Source organism: Ranitomeya variabilis, chromosome 6, assembly GCF_051348905.1.
Source record: "Ranitomeya variabilis isolate aRanVar5 chromosome 6, aRanVar5.hap1, whole genome shotgun sequence".
In the NCBI taxonomy this organism is placed as follows: Eukaryota; Metazoa; Chordata; class Amphibia; order Anura; family Dendrobatidae; genus Ranitomeya; species Ranitomeya variabilis.
Window position 1 is genome coordinate 426,393,588 of NC_135237.1, and position 20,964 is coordinate 426,414,551.

The 20,964-nt window shown below is 44.4% G+C and overlaps 1 protein-coding gene across 5 annotated transcripts in view; it reads left to right on the top strand.

Moving 5' to 3' along the window:
- Positions 1-20,964, top strand: part of RBBP8 (RB binding protein 8, endonuclease) — a 176,028-nt gene that overhangs the window by 131,995 nt on the left and 23,069 nt on the right. For all 5 annotated transcript variants that reach the window (XM_077270349.1, XM_077270346.1, XM_077270345.1 and 2 more), the window contains 2 exons: positions 2,279-3,053; positions 16,109-16,223. In XM_077270349.1, the coding sequence (XP_077126464.1) occupies positions 2,279-3,053; positions 16,109-16,223 (890 nt within the window). The remainder of the gene's footprint in view (positions 1-2,278; positions 3,054-16,108; positions 16,224-20,964) is intronic.

Consider the following 20,964-nt stretch of genomic DNA (forward strand, 5'->3'; position numbering starts at 1 on the left):
TTATACTGTTCCCAGGTAAGTACCGCAAGGGTGAGGCTCTCCCCCGGAGCTCCATACGGCTCGTTCCAGGGGGTGTCCCACCGGAGGATCACCCCGTCCGGGCCTACATCTATGGGTTCCCCCATCTTGGTCGGTAGTGGAGGTACCAGCTTCCCCATCGCGTCGGGGGTGAGGACCACCCGTTCCACCGTAAAGGCGCGGTTATTGTTGCTGGGGTGAGGAGCGGTCACAGGAGCGGGATCGGTCAGGGGAGCCGGATCAGTCGGGAGAGCAGAACCGGCCGGGGGAATAGGGGTGCCGTCCATACCTGCGCCTGATGTGATCCCACCGATGTCGATCGGTTCCGTTGACGAGGACACTGGAATCTGCTGCAGCCCGGACCGCGGCTCTTCCGGAGTGGCCTCTTGACGTGGCTCCGCCCTCCATGGCTCCGTGGCTGGGATAGGTAGGCTCGGCTCCTCCACTGGCGGCTCCCAGGAGTTCAGGTCCTTCACGGGCGATGGACGCGAGTCCGTCCCTGATGGGTGAGGGCAAGCCGAGATCACCTCGCTGTTGCGCGGGCACTTGTTGCTCATCGTCGCTGTCTGGCATTCGGCGGCAATGCATGCACCTGGCTCCGCCATTTCTCCGAGGTCGGGCTCCTTCTTCACCTCGTTCCCGCCGTTGCAAATCAGGGGGCGGTTCTCCTCTGCTGCTGGGTAGGTCGTCCTCTCGCAGCAGGAGTCGGAGGGGGCGGTCGCTACTTCTGGCGCCGCTTTGGTAGTCTCCTCCCATGGCACGCCCTTCTTCTTCCTCCGCGCTCCCTGGAACGCTGCAATGGCGGCGACTTTTGGCGGGAACTTTTGGCGGTAAATGGCAACACACAGTCTTTGCAATAAAGTACAGTCCAAGCACAATAAATCACAGTTCCAAGGCACACATGACCCGATTCCTCAGGCTTAAGTAGATCCTGTTCGTGACGCCAAGTTGTAGCGCCCCCACTGCCGCAGGGCCGAGGGGTACCCGGTACCGGGCCTCTGAGTCTCTGCTCTGCGGTTGTCACGGTGGCTAGACCCGGTCCGTGATCCTGCTGAGGGGCGTACAGTGATAGATGTAGATAGTGGTGGTGGTGCGGTGCAGTAAATAACGAGGACACCAGGTTGCAGTCTCTTTACCTCTTTACTGAAGGTCTCTGGGTCCTCAGTCCGGAATACGGTTCACCAGGCTGCGCAAGTCCGGCCGGTCCGATGGCACCTCCAGAGTTCTCCTTGCAGGTGGAAATCTGTGCCTTCCTGCTAGCGCTATGTGTTGTGGTCCTCCCCTGCTGTGCTTACGGGATAGTCCCCACAACTGTTGTGTCTGTTTCTCGTGTTCCCTCACAACAACTCGATTAGATGATCTTCTGCTAATCCTCCGTCCCTCCCGGTGTTATGGTTGGGACGCACCCGTATGACGGGTAGGCTCGGAGCTCTTCCGGGACCCTAGAGTCGCCCCTCTCCACAGGTTGCCCCCCAAGTCTGCATAGGTGATTTAGGTGAGACAGCCCGCCTGTGACTGACTGTCCTGCCGTTGGTTTGAAGTATTGCTTGGAGCTAGATATATGAATACTTCCTCGGCGTTCCGGCCGCCGGTTGTGCGCCTCAGTAGGATGTTGCCTCGGTCTTACAGCACGACTCCTACTGGTATTCTCCTTCTTGCTTTGATCTCGTTTCTCACTCAGCACAATATATCTCGCTTCTGATCCTTTCTTAGGGCACCGCCGCTATGCTGAGCAGGCACGGTCCCGTGACGTTCTTTCTTGTTGCCAGGCCTCTGTCAGGGTCCCAAACCTGACAGGGACCCTACCGAATCTTCCCCACAACACCCCCTGCCACAAGGTGTTGCCTGGTTCCAACCCAGTCAGCTTTCTGCACGAACTTCCTGCCTGACCCCCAGTTTACCCACACGGTGAGGAGTGGCCTAATAAATAGCACCCTTAGCTCCCCCTGGAGGCCCGACTGTGAAATGTATTGGTGTATGTGATACCTGGTCAGATGAACTCCTTCAGTGCCATCAGACGTACCATAGCCCCCCTTAGCGGCGGAGCCACAGTACTGCAACGACCAGGACTCTGGGGCGCTGCACTTGCTTGATATTTTTTTCCCAAAACTTAGATTTTTTTTTAAAAGCCATAATACAAAACTGAATTCCCAAATGTCTTCATTGTAGTGTCGGTGTATTGTGTGTGTTTCTGTATGTATTACTAAGCGTTAATGCTGTCATAATGCAACTTGGGCTAATTTTTTTTTCTTTGGCACAGATTCACTGAGAATATGCAGAATAATTCACATGAGTTGGAGTGGGACCCACAGCAGATTTCACCTGTGTTTGGGATGGCCACTTCCAAAATGGAGACCACTTGCAAAACAGATAGTAGCGCTTCTCACCTACCTATTGGGATCAGCCTAAAATCCTCATATTCTAACAAAGCTGCCGTCCATGTATTGTGCAAGGCTGAAGACTCTTCTCTGGTGACCACACGCTGCCACAGGACAGAAATGGACTCTGTAATTAGCTCTGGCAACAAACCATCCTCGGGCAGGAAACCAACTGACTCTGTAATCACTGGAATGAGCACCAATGATGCTTTTCTGAGCAAAGATCATGTGGACCGTGAGGTCTATAAGCAAAACAGATCTAGCAAACGGAGAAAGGTGGAAAGTGAAGGCAACGCAAACTGTGAAATTGCATCTGTTAATAAAGAGAATGATTTTCCGGTAAAAAATGGCACACGAGATGTTTCCTTCGACAAGCCCCTGGATCTGTCAGACAGGTTTTCTGGATTATGCCCCCAGGAGAAAGGGCAAGAAAATCCTAGAAGCAAGGTGAAACAAGCTACCATACAGGAAACCTTAAACCGTGGTGCCAGAAGTAACTCCTCTATGGGACATCATTTTCAGGGGAGTTATTTACAAACTAATGACGAAACTTCACATCAAACAGGAGACGGTAAAAAGACAAGAAAAGATGAGAGTGCTGAGCTCCAGGAACAGGATGATGTTGAGGATGACTGCCAGCTGTTTGAAGACACAGAGGTATTTTTTTGTTCTTTTTCCATGTTCTGCGCCCGTGAATAGATGTTTATGCAGTAGCTGCTATCGCCAAAATACTGTTTTTCAATGATTTTGGGGCAGTCTTTATAAAATCATATAATACTGTATAATTTACTATGCGTGACTTTGATTTTCTTCCAGTGACTTCACTATATTTTATATCTGCCTCTTAACAAAATGGCTACAGGTTTATATTTATATGGATTCAATCATTGTTCAGACTTTTTTTTTTACTGCTGATTTCACCAGAGCCTAAGGGTATGTTCAGGTTTTTAGATACAGTTTTTAGATTCAAAGCCAAGAGTAGATTAAAAAATAAAGTAGAAGTCTCAGACTCTCCTTTTATATGTGTTGCACAATGTCTAACTGCAGCTCCAATTTATAGACCCAAATAAAGGCTGTACCTGTAGGTCTCATTCAGGCTTCCATGATTTTTCATATACGCAAAAAAAAAAACAAAAAAAAACAGTTTGAGTTTCATTAGGATCCGATATTCTTCAGTGTTTGGCTGTTTTACTTTTGCAGTGTTGCATCAGTGATTTTCACTTATGAAAAAATAGATTAAAGGGAACCCGTCATGTTAGGAAGTTGAAGTCCCCTAAGAGGACTTAAAAGTAGTTGAAAAAAATAGTTTCTTTATTTTTTGCAAAAATATACAAACGCGGCGATACTTAATATGTTTAAAGGGAACCTGTCATATAAAAATGTGGGGTTAGTCTGGAGGTTAATAGTGTTCTAACATCGTGCGGCACCTGCACTGAGAGCCCCCCTGCCGGTAGAAAATGAACTTTATTCCCCCCAGCATCAGTTGGATTCCAGTCATAGGGATGGTTTAAGTCACCGCTCTGTGAATAGTGAGCAGTGGCTGTAATTACACCCCGGCACAGACTGACTGACAGCTGACTCTAATGCTGAGCCTGCTGTCATTCAGTGCCAGGGACGCGTTTACAGCTGCCGCTCTCTATGCACTGAGCGGTGACTGAATCCGTTCCTGCACCAACCGTATGAAGCCAAACACTGTCAGGGGGACATTCTGATAAAGGCTCAATCCCCCTCAGCATGTCGCGAGAGTCAGCAGATCACTCTGGACATGGCAAGCACTACTGCAATACACCTTAGCATCGGTGTGAGTTGAGGATAAGTGGTATGAGGGAAACTTCGGATGATTTTCGAACACTAATTGCGTTCTAAGGCACGGCTACCAAAGACGCAGTTAGTGTTCGAAATGCGTCTGACATTTTCCTCCCACCCCTTATCCCCAACTCGCACTATGCTAAGGTGTATGCGGTAGTTCTTGGCATGTTTTAAAAGAAACAATAAGGGTATGTGCACACGATGTGGATTTTGCTACGGATCCGCAGCGTTTCTGCAGCTGCGGGTCCGCAGCAGTTTCCCATGAGTTTACAGTTCAATGTAAACCTATGGGAAACCAAAAACGCTGTGCACATGCTGCGGAAAAAAACGCATGGAAACGCAGCGGTTTACATTCCGCAGCATGTCACTTCTTTCTGCGAATTCCACAGCGGTTTTACAGCTGCCCCTATGGAAAACCGCAGTTGTAAAACCGCGGTAAATCCGCTATAAATCTGCAGCAAAAACGCAGCGTTTTTGCCCTGCAGATTTATAAAAAAAAATCCGCAGTGGCCAAGAATACATGTGCACATACCCTAAAGCTTAATGGATTTTATGGACTGAAGCTGGATTCTTCCTTTTCTTGCTACTATAATTGACGTCTGGTAGAGTCGTGATCCTGTGATTCCCACAGTGAAACTCTCATGGACTTTCCACCAAGGGTGAGCTGATATTGCTTTTTCTAAACTGTAGTTCACTCTGGACACCTTTTCTCATCTAGGCTGGATCATCAACAGTTCGAAGTCGTCTCTGAACCCGGCACAATGCATAGTTTTCCTGGGAATTCTGTTCCACACCGCGCAGGCATGCATCTTTTTGCCTGAAGAAAAGTATTCAGCCCTACTACACAGGATTCACTCTCTGAGGTCCCTCCCCATGCTCGCTCCTGATCTGCATGAGCATACTGGGCCGTATGGTAGCCTAAGATTGTTTCTGCCAAGTTGTAACAACAGATGCCAGTCGACTCAGTTGGAGACCTAACAGTCCGGGGTCAATGGAACGCTCAGGAATCGTCCCTTGCCATCAATCTTCCTTCCTCTTCTTCACTGGCAGAATCTTCTCTCCGGCCGTGGACAACTGGGCCGCCAAGTGTCTCAGCCGAGAGGGCCTCGCAGCAGAAAAATGGTCGCTGAATCAGTCATTCTTCGACAAGATCTGCCTCAGATGGGGAATTCCCGATGTCGATCTGATGGCGTCCAGACAGAAACACAAGGTTACCTGGTTTGTATCCAGATCTTGCAATTCCCTAGCAGTTGCCTCCCACATGCTGGTGATCTCCTGGTCCCAGTTCTCCCTTTCATTCCTGTTCCTCCTCTGGCACTTGATAGCTGAGGTCTTCAAGAAGATCAAAGCGGAAGGAGTGCCCCGTCATACTTGTCCCTCCAGATTGGCCTAGAAGATCTTGGTATGCAGAAATAATCAATCTCCTTGTTGAAGCTCCTTGAAAATTTCTGGATCTTTCAGATCATCTTGCAGGTCCTTCTTTTCCACCAGAGTTCTTAGTCACTCAATTTAATGGCATAGCTGTTGAAGACATGTTACTGATGTCTGCTGGTTTCTAAAATGAGATAATTCAGACCATGATTCGGGCGAAGAAGAAGAAGCCTTCTTCCTCTCACATTTACTACCATATGTGGAAGGCCTTCTTCTGCTGGTGCAAAGCCAACCATGCTGCCCCCATGGTTTTTGCTCTGCCATCTCATTTAGCCTTTTTGCAATTGGACCTTGAATCTGACCTGTTCCCTCAAGGGTCAGGTTTCTGTGGTTTCCATTCTGTTTCAGAAGAATCTGGCTTCTCGTCCTCAGATCAGGACTTTCCTTCAGGGTGAAGCACATTCTGTTCCCCCTTACCGGCACCCAGTAGAGCCTTAAGACATTAGCTTAGTTCTGGATGTCCTTCAGGCGTCCCCATTTGAACCGCTACAAGAAATCTCTCTCCTGGAAGGTTGCCTTCCTGGTAGCTATCACCTCAATCAGACGAGTGGCCAAACTCATAGCTCTTTCTTGCCATTCCCCCTACTTGGGTTTTCACTAGGACAAAGTGGTCCTGCGTCAGATTGTCCTTTCTTCCTAAGGTATTTTCCTTCTTTTACCTCAATAAAGACATCATTATTCATAATTCGAAGGTCCTCGCAGAGGCCTCCCTGCTTCAAGATCTACAATTGCCCACTGGATCTGTTCTGCCATTTTTGAAGCCTATCAGATAAGGGACAGAGCACTTCCACTCTGTCACGACTCTCTCCTCTCTCGCAGTGGGGCCTTCCTGGGCTGTCCACCACCAGGCATTGGCTTTGCAAAGCTGCTATATAGTTTTCCATTCATACCTTTGCAAAGTTCTACAGACTTCAGATCTACGCATCGTTGTACGCGAAGCTCTGTAGAAAGGTCCTGCAGGCAACAGTGGCCCGAGCTCACACTTGAGGGTACTGTCCTTTAGCCCACCCTTGGTACTGCTTTTGGATGTCCCATGGTTTCCTGTGTCCCTCATTGAGGCGATAGAGAAATGAAGATTGTGGGTACTCACAAATCTTTCTCTGAGCCTTCAATGGGGCACGCAGCACCTGCTCTTGTATAAAGTTATCTTGGTTCTGTTATATTGTTTTGAGCTCTCTTTTTGCCTTTATGTTGCTTCTCCTCAGCTTTCTCACAAACTGATTAACTCCGTGCCAGTTGGTGGGGTCTACACTGCTGGGTAGGAGCTAACTCCTAGTGACAGCAGCATACCCTCATGGTTTCTTAGGTTTCCCAATGAAGGCTCAAAGAAAGAGATTTTACGATGAGTTCCCAAAATCTTCATTTTCCTCTCGGCAGTGGGGCTCTCAGAGCAGGCACCACACAGTGCCGGAACGCTAATAACCTGCAGGTTAATAGTGTTATTTTACATGACAGGCTCCCTTTAAGTCCCAGCTATGAAGATATGGAATTAAGTAACTTGATTGGGAAACGCTATGAAGACAACAAAAATCAAAATGCCTCACCTCCCTAATAAAATGTAATAATAAGCAATCGAAGCATAGCATGTACACAAAAGTGCTATCAATAAACACACTTAGTTAACCGCGCAAAAAATAGTCCTTCAATCAGCTCCATCAACAGACTGTGTCGGAAAATGATGAAACAAAGCGAAAAAAACCTTTTTTTTTTTTTTTGTACAGTATTTTTTAATTTTTTTTTCATAATAGAAATACCGTAGATGTTTCCAGGCACATTTGGAATTTTCTTTTCCTTTTTCAGTATATTTTATAATGTAATGAATGATGCAGTTCAAAAATACCTCTTGTTTCACAAAAAGCAAGTGTTATGGCTCTTGAGAGAAGGCAAGTTAAAAATGAACGTTCAAAAATAAAAAATTTCCTGGTCCTTAACCCCTTCACGACCTATGACATGTATACATCATATGTTGTTTCTCCACATATTTTCCCGCACATGGCAACTGATTTCATCAGTTGACTTTTGCAGCCAACAGCCGCTGGTGGAACCGCTATTCACCCGCAGCTGTGAACATGTTAAGTGTTGCTGTCAATACCTGGAATCGTGTCACTAATCCCATCCATCGCCGCTCGTGTCACATGATCACAAGGCGCCGATTTGTTGGCATGATAATCTAGAGTCTGTAGGAGACCCCTGTGGTTATCATTGCCGAACTGCTATTAGCTGCCTTATGGCTTGAGCCCTGCTATGTGTAGCATAGGTGATCGGAATATCGCAGCTTCAAGTCTATGGAGACTTTTGAAGCAAGTGGAAAGTAGGGAAAAAAAATGTAACCCCTTAACAACCGCCGATATGCCTTTTAACTGCAGCAGTTAAGGGTACTTATGCCTCAGCGCCGCTTTTTAATGGCGCTGAGAAATAAATGTATAGCGCCCCCAGAGTCGGAATTTCTCTGGGGTCTCGGCTACCGAGGGTAGCGGAGACCCCAGAGAACATGATTCGAGTCGGTTTTTACCGACCCCAGTGTTGCGATCTCCATTATTAACCTCTTTCTCACCTCGGACGAGATAGTAAGTCCAAGGTCAGATACCGCGCTTTGATGCAGGGCTCCGGCGGTGAGCCCGCATCAAAGCCGGGACATGTCAGCTGTTTTGAGCAGCTGACAAGTGCCCGCAATAGTGGCGGGTGAAATCGCGATTCACCCACCGCTATTAACTAGTTAAATGCCGCTGTCAAACGCTGACAGCGGCATTTAACCGACACTTCCGGCCAGGTGGCCGGAAATGAGCGCATCGCCGACCCCCGTCACATGATCGGGGGTCAGCGATGCGTCAGAATGGTAACCATCGAGGTCCTTGAGACCTCTATGGTTACTGATGCCGGCCTGCTGTGAGCGCCCCCATGTGGTCGGCGCTCATAGCACACCTGCATTTCTTCTGCATAGCAGCGATCTGAAAATAAATCAATAAAAAAAAATCAAACCTACACATATTTGGTATCGCCGCGTTCAGAATCGCCCGATCTATCAATAAAAAAAAGGATTAACCTGATCGCTAAATGGCGTAGTGAGAAGAAAATTTGAAATGACAGAATTACTGTTTTTTGGTCGCCACGACATTGCATTAAAATGCAATAACGGGTGATCAAAAGAACATATCTGCATCAAAATGCTATCATTAAAAACGCCAGCTCAGCACGCAAAAATAAGCCCTCACCCGACCCCAGATCATGAAAAATGGAGACGCAACGGGTATCGGAAAATGGCGCAAATTTATTTTTTTATTTTTTTAGCAAAGTTTGGAAATTTTTTTCACCATTTAGATAAAAGAGCACCTAGACATGTTTGGTGTCTATGAACTCGTAATGACATGGAGAATAATAATGGCTGGTCAGTTTTAGCATTTAGTGAACCTAGTAAAAAAGCCAATCAACAACCAGTGTGGGATTGCACTTTCTTGGCAATTTCACCGCACTTGGAATTTTTTTCCCGTTTTCTAGTACACAACATGCTAAAACCAATGATGTCGTTCAAAAATACAACTTGTTTCGCAAAAAATAAGCCCTCACATGGCCATTGGCCATATTGACGGAAAAATAAAAAAGTTATGGCTCTGGGAAGAAGGGGAGCAAAAAACGAACACGGAAAAACGGAAAATCCCAAGGTCATGAAGGGGTTAGCGGAATAACGGTGACCACAAAAAAAAAGTCCAATTTCCCATTTAATTTCTCCTCTGATGTGATCGCACATCAGAGGAGAGAGAAATGGGGTCCCCTATCCCCCCTGTACCTCCGTTGTCCCTGCAACCCCCTGTGAAGTCCCCCGGGTCGTCTGCGTCTTCCGGGAAAAAATGGCGGGCGCATGTGCAGTGCACCCCGCCGAGATCTGCCAGCTGGCACCCGGCAACAATGGGAAATTTTTCCTATTGTTGCATTTTGATCACTGTGATAGACCGTATCACAGTGATCAAAATAAAAAAAAAATTGTAAATCAAACCCCCCTTTATCACCCAGGTAAAAATAATAAAATTAAAAAAAAAATGTATTTATTTCCATCTTTCCACTAGGGTTAGGTTAGGGCTAAAGTTAGGGTGGGGCTAGGGTTGTGGTCATGGTTGGGATTAGGGTTAGGTTTGTGGTTATGGTTAGGGTTGGAGTTAGAATTGGGGGGTTCCACTGTTTAGCTTCATCAGGGGGTCTCCAAACGTGACATGGCGTCACCATTGATTCCAGCCAAATTTTGCGTTCAAAAAGTCAAACTGTGCTCCCTCCCTTCTGAGCCCTGCCATGTGGCTTTCCCCCACATACGGGGTATTGGCGTACTCAGGAGAAATTGCACAACAAATTTTGTGGTCCATTTTCTCCCGATACCCTTGTGAAAATAAAAAAAAAATGGGTTCCAAAGTAAATTTTTTGTGAAAAAAGTAAAATGTTCATTTTTTCCTTCCATATTGCTTTACATCTCATGAAGCACCTGATGAGTTAATAAACTTATTGAATGTGGTTTTGCGCACCTTGAGGGATGCAGTTTTTGGAATAGTGTCACTTTTGGATATTATCTGTTATATTGACCTCACCAAACTCACTTCAAATGTGAGGTGGTCCCTGAAAAAAATGTTTTGTCAATTTTGTCAGATAAATGAGAAATCGCTGGTCAACTTTTAACCCTTATAACGACCTAACAAAAAAAATTGTTTCCAAAATTTAGCTGATGAAAAGTTGACATGTGTGAAATATTATTTATTAACTATTTTGTGTGACACCACAAAATTTTAAGTGTACAAAAATTAAAATTTGAAAATTGCTAAATGTTTGCCAAATTTCCGTTTTTTTTTTTTTCATAAACGCAAGTTATATCGAAGAAATTTTACCACTAACATGAAGTACAATTCTCAGAACCAGTGGGATCCGTTGATGCATTCTAGAGCTATAACTTCATAAAGTGACACTGGTCAGAATTGTAAAAATTGGCTTGGTCATTAAGTACCAAATTGGCTCTGTCACTAAGGGGTTAAAAATATTAACAAGAAATTTAAAAATATAAAAGTTGAAAACACCCCCATTTTGCCCCATTCAAATTAAAACAAAAAATTCACATTTGGTATTGCCGCATTAAGAAACTCCCAATCTATCAAAATATAAAAATAATTAATCAGATCAGTTAAATGTGTAACGAGAAAAAAAAGTCTAAACGCCAGAATTACGGTTTATGGTCGCCACAACATTGCAGTAACAGACATTCCAAACATCGTTCCTACACCAAATTAGTATCAATAAAAACGTCAGCTCGGCGTGCAAAAGATAAGCCCTCACCCAGCCACAGATCCCTAAAAATGGAGACGTTGTGTCTCGTAAAATGTAGAATTATAATTGCGGGTCAGTTTTAGCATTTAGTAAACATGGTTAAAAAAAAAAAAAACAATTGTGGAGTTGCACTTTTTTTGCAATTTCACAGCACTTTAATTTTTTTCCCCTTTTCCCGTACACAATATGGTAAAACCTATGGTGTAGTTGAAAAGTACAACTCGTCCCGCAAAAAATGAGCCCTCACTTGGCCATATTGACGATAAAATGAAAAAGTTATTGCTCTGAGAAGAAAAGGCGCAAAAAACTGAAACTGAAAAGCCCAAGGTCATGGAGGGATTAGTCACAGACTGGAATCTGATGGCAATATTTACTGTCCATGATTTTCATGGACCCATAGATTTGCATGGATAATTTTGTTTTGCAAATCTGATAAAAAAAAACAAAACCCTTACATGTTTCCATGATTTGTTGTGGACACTCGGTGTACAAAAAACATGGACATGTGAACAGTTCCATGATGTTCGTACTTCGTAGTCGAAGATGACCATGATTTCAGGGTTAGAAGAGAATTAGTATTTATGGGTCCGGAGGTGGCTGATAAGTCCAATCCGGGCCCTGAAGGTTCGTCCACATACTTGACATAAGGAAGCAGATGTAGACAGTACGGCAGATTCTACTTGTGCCTTGCGGACAGCACGCTATCTTTTTGCATCAAAGATTTTCCTATCTTCAGCTGCACGTGCTCCTAAGGTGATCCTGCCCCGCCAACCTGGACGATCCAGGGCAAACTCTTCCCATTCATTGGTGTTGACTTCCAGGTTTTTTAGAGACACCTTAAGGCAGTCTTTATAGCGCTTCCTCTGCCCCCCAACTGCTCGCTTTCCTTGGCACAGCAGTTGTTTTGGTAGTCGGCTGTCAAGCATTCTGACCACATGTCCAGCCCACCTGGCCTGGACTTTCAGCAGGAGAGTGTAAACGCTGCAGAGCCCAGTTTGTTCCAGAATTGCCGTGACCAGACAAAAGAAAAGAAAGATCATGCCCACATAGATAGGAACACCTCTATGATAGTATAAAAATGTAATTTTTATTGAATTGGCAAAAAGACCTACAAAATATGCACATATGTGCACACAAAACACAACATAATGATTAAAAACACTTAAAAAATGCAAATATGCAAAAACACTGCCCAAATATGTGTATACATGTCATATCCCAGGATGGGGAAAATGACAACCCACAAAAACATGAACTTCCCAAGATGAAATGACTATAATAGCCTGACTACACAGATGGAAAGTGGCACACAGATCGATATTGCAATACCATACATTCCCCTGATAAGGTGCATGATAATTGTGCAGAAAATGACAAAATTGTCAAAGCTTAGATATATGGCTTATGCCCAATGTCAAAAGAATATTTACAAGGGTGCACCAATAATGAATGAGACAATTCAATATTTGAAAGAATAATCAGACATATATATACATATGAGTGTCTCAGTAATGGTGCACATGGGACCTGCGAATGGGGGAGGGGGAAAGGGGGAGAGGAGGAACTGAGCATGTAAGAACCCACGACCTCAATCCAATGTACAAAAAACCCCCGTCATACCCACAGTCCAAAGCCATAAAAGAGGTTTGTGGTGCAGTAGGGAAGCAGAGTGTGGGATGGGCTTTCCCCCCTTTCCCCCTCCCCCATTCGCAGGTCCCATGTGCACCATTACTGAGACACTCATATGTATATATATGTCTGATTTTCTTTTCTTTTGTCTGTGCTTAGTTACAAGCCCACAGTGAACCCTCTGTCTTTTGCGGTGCCCTCCACTTTTCTATTTATCTCTAGAATTGCCGTGACCGGGACATTGTCTTGCCACCTGTTGTGGAGGAGTAAACGGAGGCAACTCATGGGAAAATGATTAAGCTTTTTAACATGCCGGCTGTAGACTGTCCAGGTCTCGCTAGCATAGAGAAGTGTGGTGAGGACCACCGTGCAGTAGTTCTTCAGCTTGGTGGTAAGGCTGAGTCCCCTTCGTTCCCAGACGTTCTTACGGAGTCTCCCGACGGCGGCACTGGCTTTGGCAATTCTGTTATTAACCTCAGCATCTATGGTTACTTCACGGCTGCCTAAGTAGGTGAAGTAATCGACTGCTTTGAGGTTTAGCTCCTTCACCGTGATATGTGGCTCCTTGTATAGTTTCCCTGGAAAAGGTTGATACATGACTTCAGTTTTTCTAATGTTGATCTCGAGACCAAAACTATCGCAGGCTTGCGAAAAACAGTCCATTTCATGCTGCATCTACTGTTCCGTGCTAGCGTTAAGTGCACAGTCATCAGCAAATAATAATTCACGGATAACAGGCTCATGCACTTTCGTAACCGCCTTCAGGCGTTTTGGGTTGAATAGCTTGCCATCAGTCAGTTTGTTACTGGGAAAACCTCAGATTCATCTCCATCGTTCAGAACCTTCATCATCATGCCATCATGGAACTGCCAGACGATTGAGATGAACTTGCTAGGGCAGCCGAATTTTGCCATGATCTTCCACAGTCGGGGGAGGAGGGGGTGGAGTTTCGGCCGCGCATGCGCGGTTGAAAATGGCGGACACGACGCACAAAAAAGTTACATGTAACGTTTTGTGCCGACGGTCCGCCAAAACACGACGCAACCGTCGCACGATGGTTGCGACGTGTGGCCATGGGGAATGTCTATGGGGAAAAAAACGCATCCTGCAGACAACTTTGCAGGATGCGTTTTTTCTCCTAAGCGACGTATTGCGACGTATAAGCGACGCTAGTGTGAAAGTAGCCTAAGCAGAGATGAAGAGCTTGATGTCTGGGGTCCATATACAGCTTTGAGTGCATCATAGAAGCGTTTCTGGTCATGGGTATCTGCATAGCCCTGAATTTCATCAGCCTTCTTGCTAAACCAGTTATCCTGCATCTCGCGTAGCTTGACCTGTACCTTTCTTTTTATGTTGGTAAAGGCATCTTTCTTAGCTAGCGACGTGCGGTCATTTTGATACACCTTGTACCGCGGATGTTTCTCTTTATTTCCTTGTCCTTTTCGTCGAAATAATCTTGATTATTTCTGGCTACTGATCCGAGATGCTCCAGAGCAGTATTGTAAACAGCATCTCTCAGAATCGTCCACTGTTCCTCAACGCCAGTCTCCTCTGCCTGCAGCATGTATAACAGTCTGCCATCAAGGTCATTGGCAAATTCCCCTGCAATTCTTTTATTTTGCAGCTTATAGACATTCAGCCTCTTTGTAGCTTTCTGCCCTTGGGGTCTCCTCGCAGGCAGGATGCGGAGCCTGCGCTTAGACGCAATGAGGCGATGGTCAGTCCAGCAGTCTGCACCGCACATGGCCCTCATCACTCTAAAGTCCATCTCATTCCTTTTCCTGGCAATAATGTAATCAATGAGATGCCAATGCCTCGAGCGTGGGTGCATCCATGATGTCTTCTTGCGTGTGGGTAAGCGGAATAGGGTGTTGGTGATGACAAGGTCATGTGTGGCACACATCTTGAGGAGCAGCAGGCCATTACTGTTACACTTGCCAGTGCCGTGTCTCCCAATGACCCCTTCCCAGTTTTGATGGTCTGTTCCCACTCTGGCATTAAAGTCTCCAAGTATAATCTTGTCTGCATGTGGAATTGCTGAAATAAGTGTGTCAAGTTCATCATAGAACTTCTCTTTAATATCATCCGGGTTATTCATAGTGGGAGCATAGGCACTGATCAGAGTTGCATGTTTCTTGTTTGTAAGTGGGAGCTGAAATGTCCTCAGACGGTCCTTGATGCCCTCCGGAAGCCTGGTAAGTTTACGAACAAGATGAGTTTTGATAGCAAATCCCACACCTGCTTCTCGTTTTTCAGTGCTGCCTCGGCCATTTCAGAAAAACATATATCCACCACTATGCTCTGTCAATTGACCCATGTCTGCCTGGCGTGTTTCGCTGAGAGCTGCTATATCAACGTTGTAACGAGCTAGCTCCCTAGCACCCAATGCCGTTCTTCTCTCTGGTCTATCTGCCTTAGTATCATCCAGCAGAGTTCTCACATTCCATGTGCCAAGGTTGAGTACCATAATTTTCTTTTTCTTTATTGTGTGTCGACAGCTGTATGGGAAAACCGCCAGCTGCGGTAGGCTGGCCAGGTGAAATGAAGCAGACTATGTTTGAGGCACCTTTTCTAGCCCCGTCCTTGATTGAGGTGAGCAGAGTGATCCTGAACAGGACTGCTCAGACACCCAGGAGGTTGCCGAACTCCACTGCTGCTTCGATCCAGTGGGGAGCGACCATATGGCCTGGGCCGCCTGCGTGCAGGTTTGTGACTACAGTTTCCAGTGATTCCACACCTGCTGCTTTGCCACTCTACTATCGCCACAGGACTTTAGATACGCAGTGGTTGAAGTCATGACTTGCGCTTGACTGGTATTAAAGTAAGGAAGAGTTGTGCAGTCGTCAACCTCACTCGCCCGTACCTATCTAGCCCCATTGGCAAGAACTAGGAAAAAGCGAGACAACTGGAGATAGGTCAGGGTGCAGTGGATTGCCAGCAGTGTCCTATATGTGCTTCGCTGCGCCCTCTCAGCGCTCCACAACGCTGTGCTGGGAATTGCTTGTCTGTCTGTTGAATCTTGAATGGTTTCTTCTGCACAGTCTGCCATATCCAGTCTTCACATGCAAGGGTAGGCAAGCCCTTGAAAATCATCGTAGGTCTCAAAGAAACCCAACGGCTACCCTCACCTGGTTTGGCCCACCTGCCGAGGTCTTCCGGGGTGCACCCGCTGCTAGCAGCTACTTTAAGGTACAGGTGAGAGTTGAGCATCAGATGAGGACCAAAGAAGGAAGAGCTGTCCAGAACGGACACTGTAAGCCCTCCACCAGAGGTGCAACTTCTATCTAGATACCCCAAACACCCCTAGAACAGTTCCATAGACTTTAATGGATACGTGTTTTATTCTATCTGATAGAAACCACGTAATTCACCGACATCTAAATGAGGACTGAAATTTAAATAACCACGTAATTCACCGACATCTAAATGAGGACTGAAATTTAAATATTTCTTATAATGGTGACATATAATGACTGTTTATTTGATTCTTGATTAATTATATGGTTATTTATTAAATATCCAGCAACGTTAACACTTCTTTTCAGGAAACTCGATTCCACGTGCCAAAAAGGCCTGGTAGATCAGTACACAGAGGTAGCAAGCAAGCGTCTGTACTGCAACCGAATCCTCACATTCTTCAATCCAGAGACACAGAGAAAGGTATACCATGCTTACGTCTAGTCCTCGGTCTCTTTATCGGAACCATCTGTGTGATCTTTATTGTGGTCATTTGCCAAGGATTCTAGTCTTCAGTAAGACATGCATGCTGTGCTAATTATGGAAGGTTTTCGGAAAGTACCCATATATACTCGAGTATAGGCCGGCTCGAGTATAAGCCGACTCGAGTATAAGCCGAGACCCCTAATTTTGCCACAAAAAACTGGGAAAACTTATTGACTCGAGTATAAGCTGCCTCTGATCACTGCCGTGTTATCACTGAAATATTGTGGTCAATCACGTGACAACAGCATTTAAATAACTCTTATCTTGGTGGAGCGTTTGTTCGTGCGTTATTTGCAAAATACCTTGACAACCGTGGCTAGCTGGACGTCCCTCTTGGTTCTTCTTGCCAGGTAGAAAAATGTTGCTATTGCTAACTGACTTGGGGTTGTACCTTTGTGGTCTCCTGCATAAACCAGTACATGCCTTTAGGAATTTAAGGGAACCTAACTATTATAGACCTCTCCAAATAAATTGCCAACATTGCCCCTTAATCCAGTCAAATGCAAAAATGACCAAAACGTATGACCCAAATCTGTTTCCTCTTTCTTACACTGGGGGCAGCAATCCTTTGATCTAAGAACCATCCTGTGGAATACTTTTGGGGTTATATAGAATCTATGTAGAAGAAACAATTGTGAACTTTTGTGCTACATTAACCTTCACAAGCCACTCAAACATCCTCCCACTCTTCCAAAGACATATGACCCACATCCCTCTCCCATCTAGATTTAACCAGTTCCATGGGCTCTCGCACATTTTTCATTAACAGAGATTTGTGACTATAGCTAGAAGTACATGATCCAATATTCCATTAGATGAGATGGAGAGGTCAGTGATCCCTCCTTATCCCTAACTTTGTCATAATTGTAAAAATTTGTAGAAATCAGTATTACACAGGTTGAACTCCTGTTTCATATATTCACATGTGCAGAATTGGCCTTCCTAAAATAATTGATACACATATTTCAAACCCTGAAACACATATTTAACCAAACTAATGGTACAAAAGTGACTAGAAAGCTATTTTGATAAGAAAATAATTATTTTATTTAAATACAAAATGTTAAAAAGCTGAAATTTAAGACGGGGAAAAGGGGAAAGAGAAAAACCTCCAAAAAATTCCAGGGAATGGTACAGATGGGATGGAATACATGATAAACACTGCAAATTCTACAGCTAGATGTAATTTAGCCTGCTGAGTAAGGAAAAAAAGGTTAAATTACACCTGTGCAAGGATGCACTTGCAGCAGCTTTCACTGGGCCATGCTACAACAAGGAAAAAATGTGTGACAATATGGAAAATAGGTGCTAATGGCCGGATGCGTACATTTTGAGCAACTTGCACAAAAAACCACGCTACAACAAGGAAAAAATGTTGGACTATATGAAAAATGAGTGCTATTGATAAGAGCCTGCATAAGAGAAAGAAATAAATCTAATATATAAAGCTGAATGTGTGTATGTATGTATGTGTGTATGTCCGGGATTGGCATCTGAACCGTCGCAGCTACAGCCACAAAATTTTGCACAGTCACACGTCTGGACCCCGAGAGCGTCATAGGCTATGTTGTGAGGTGAAATTTTAACCCCGCGCTTTCCAATTCACCAAACAATTTTGCCCCTATGTACATAATGGGGAAAAAGTGAAGGGAAAAGTGTTGGAGGAAAATTGACAGCTGCCAGATGTGAACAATGGGGACTTAAAGAATGAGAGCGATGGCGCCAAAGAGTATATACCGTACAGTTGCTAAGGTGGGGCCCCGACATGGGATACTCACCACACACGGGGCTATGAACACAAACACAAAATGCGCCACACACTACCACGTGCTTGAACACATATACGACCCTCAGCACACATTTCACCACACACACACCAACCTCGCCACATAAAAGTCGAAACACAAAAGTCACCACTCAAAACTCGCCACGCGCAAAACTCGCTACATGCAAAACTCGCCATATGCAAAACTAGGCTCACGCAAAACTCGCCACACGTGCAAAACTAACCTCATGGAAAACTCACCTCATGCAAAACTTGCACACACAGAAAAATTGCCACATGTACAAAAGTTGCACCACATGCAAAAGTTGCCTCACACAAAACTTGCACATACTCAAAACGCACCACACATAAAACTCGCCACGCGCAAAACTCGCCATGCACAAATCTTGCTGCACACAACTTGCTACACTAACCTGTCACATGCAACTCGACACACAAAATGTTGCTACACGCATGTCGCCACACAAAACTCATCTCACAAAAGTCGCTACATGCATGTCGCCACACGCAACTCAACACACACAACTTGACACATGAAACTCGCCCTAAAACACACACAAGTCTGGTATTGTCCTTCAAAAATAAAAATCTGATTAATAAGCAGACAAACTACAAGAGCAACAAATGTACCATATAGGAATCCGGCAGCTGTCAGTCACATGACCTGTCTATTATGTGTATGTGTGAGCTAATATATACTGCCAGGGGGGAGGGCTTACTGTTGGCTGGGGATTTATCAGGCTGCCAATAGCAACCAATCACAGCTCAGCTTCTATTTTGCTACAGTTAATTAATCTGAGCTCTGATTGGTTAATATAGGCAACAAAGACATTCTCAGTATAACAAAGCTAATATATGTTGTGAAATGCTTCTATTAGCTTAGTTTTTGCCTTTTAATAATTACATTTCTATCTATTTGTTTTGTGGTTTTTGTGTGCAGAATAAATTTTTGTTATCACATTCTATTTTGCTAACAGCAGTCATTAACCTGGGCGAAGCCGGGTAGTACAGCTAGTAAATAATAAAAACAGGTATGGCATAAATCCCTAATCGGTGAAACCGCTATAAAACGTCCAGAAAGTTATGTCCTCTCATTGCGGCTAGTATTGATTATAAAGCCCTCTTAACGTGAACATGTATCCATATTGTGGCTATGGCAAGATGCGTGCACAGAAAATGAGGAATAAAGCCATAGTGGCAAATGATGACTGTGCATAGAAAATGCTGTTACCTGAAAATGAACGCTGAATGACATGCAGTGTTGAAAGAGCCTGTACCATATTTTCTGTGCATGCATCTTGCCATAGCCACAATATGGATACATGTTCACTTTAAGAGGGCTTTATAATCAATACTAGCCGCAATGAGAGGACATAACTTTCTGAACATTTTATAGTGGTTTCATTCAGATCATTCAGCTGCGGCAAGGAAACCTAAATCTCCGAGCAGTCACAAATACTCGGAGACCACCCGAGCGTGCTCTGGGAAAACCCGAGCAATGAGTATACTCGTTCATCACTAATCTTTATAGCTATCATCTAAAAATAAAAAAAAATAATGTAAGAAGATATGGGAAGTGGTGCATGGGAAAATCTAGCTGTCTGATGTTCCATGACGGATCCGCGTCTGACAGGTATCGTGTTGTGCTGAGTATGTGTTTGATATGGTTGAAAAAAGGCTCCTTTGTTTCATCAAGATGCTTCTGCATGATCACGACTGTGAAGATGTGACATAATTGTCTGCCGTAAATAGAAGTAATAGAAAAGAAGGGTACTTCTGGCCACAATACCTGTTCTCTGCTTTTGCTCACCTTTAGCTGTAAATGCAGTCACGGGGTTGATTTAGCCTTTACACTGATCATAGAACAATAAAAAAACCATATTCTGGCATTAAAAAGTCTCCAATTATGACGCTCATCATATGTACGCTATAATTTGTGACGTCCGACATAGCTGTTTGACAAGTGAAATATTAATACCCAGCTGGTAATTTATTCATTTATAAGAGGAATAACAGAGGATCATTGGAGAGTTCTAACCAAACATGCTCCAGAATTATTATTTTATTGGAAATGCAAGAATTTGCTAAAACCATAATGTCTGAAAAGTGGTAGATTTCCATTAGAACAACCCAAATTGACTTATTTCACTGGGTGTCTAACAGTGAAAGCATCTTAATAAAGACTCGTTTCTGTGAACGTTCTAGATCAGTGGTGGGTAATTAATTTTTCCAAGGTGCAGAGAGAGAGCTGTACCAATAGGCTGAACTTAATTGTGCTCAATATTAATTTTCGCTGCAGTCAATCACTTAACAGCTCTGATCGTTGTTTAATGCAGCAGTCTAGGGTCATTTAAAGGGGTTTATCCAATAGTGAATATCCCCTTTATGAGTGTGTTTACACATTATGATTAGGTAATTGATATGCATTTTTCGATGCAGAATAAAATATATTTGGTCCTCATGCACATGTGACAGAAGTAATACAATCATCCCAAATGTGCATGAGGCCCAACAATCTTTTCACCCAGCTCAAATAAGCGATTTTGGAATGGCATGAGACACATGTCTCACAGCTGTTGGACAGCCGCAGCACATGCAGGGATTACCATATCCCAGCACGGTTTCTCTTCACTATTGCATACTATGGACAATAGCATGTGCTGCTCAAAGAAGGCTGGAAAGGGCCAGAATGTTCCCAAGGTCTGTGATACAAAATCATCTTATCTGAGATGTTAATAGAAGAAAAAATTCTCCAGCGACGAATCCTTAGGTAAGTAACATTTTTATTTATAAATAATTAAAAACAAAGATAACATAGCAGGCCTGACTCCAAGAAACAATGCCACAACCTATGCGTTTCAGCGTATAGCCTTAATCCTGGTTATAGGAAGT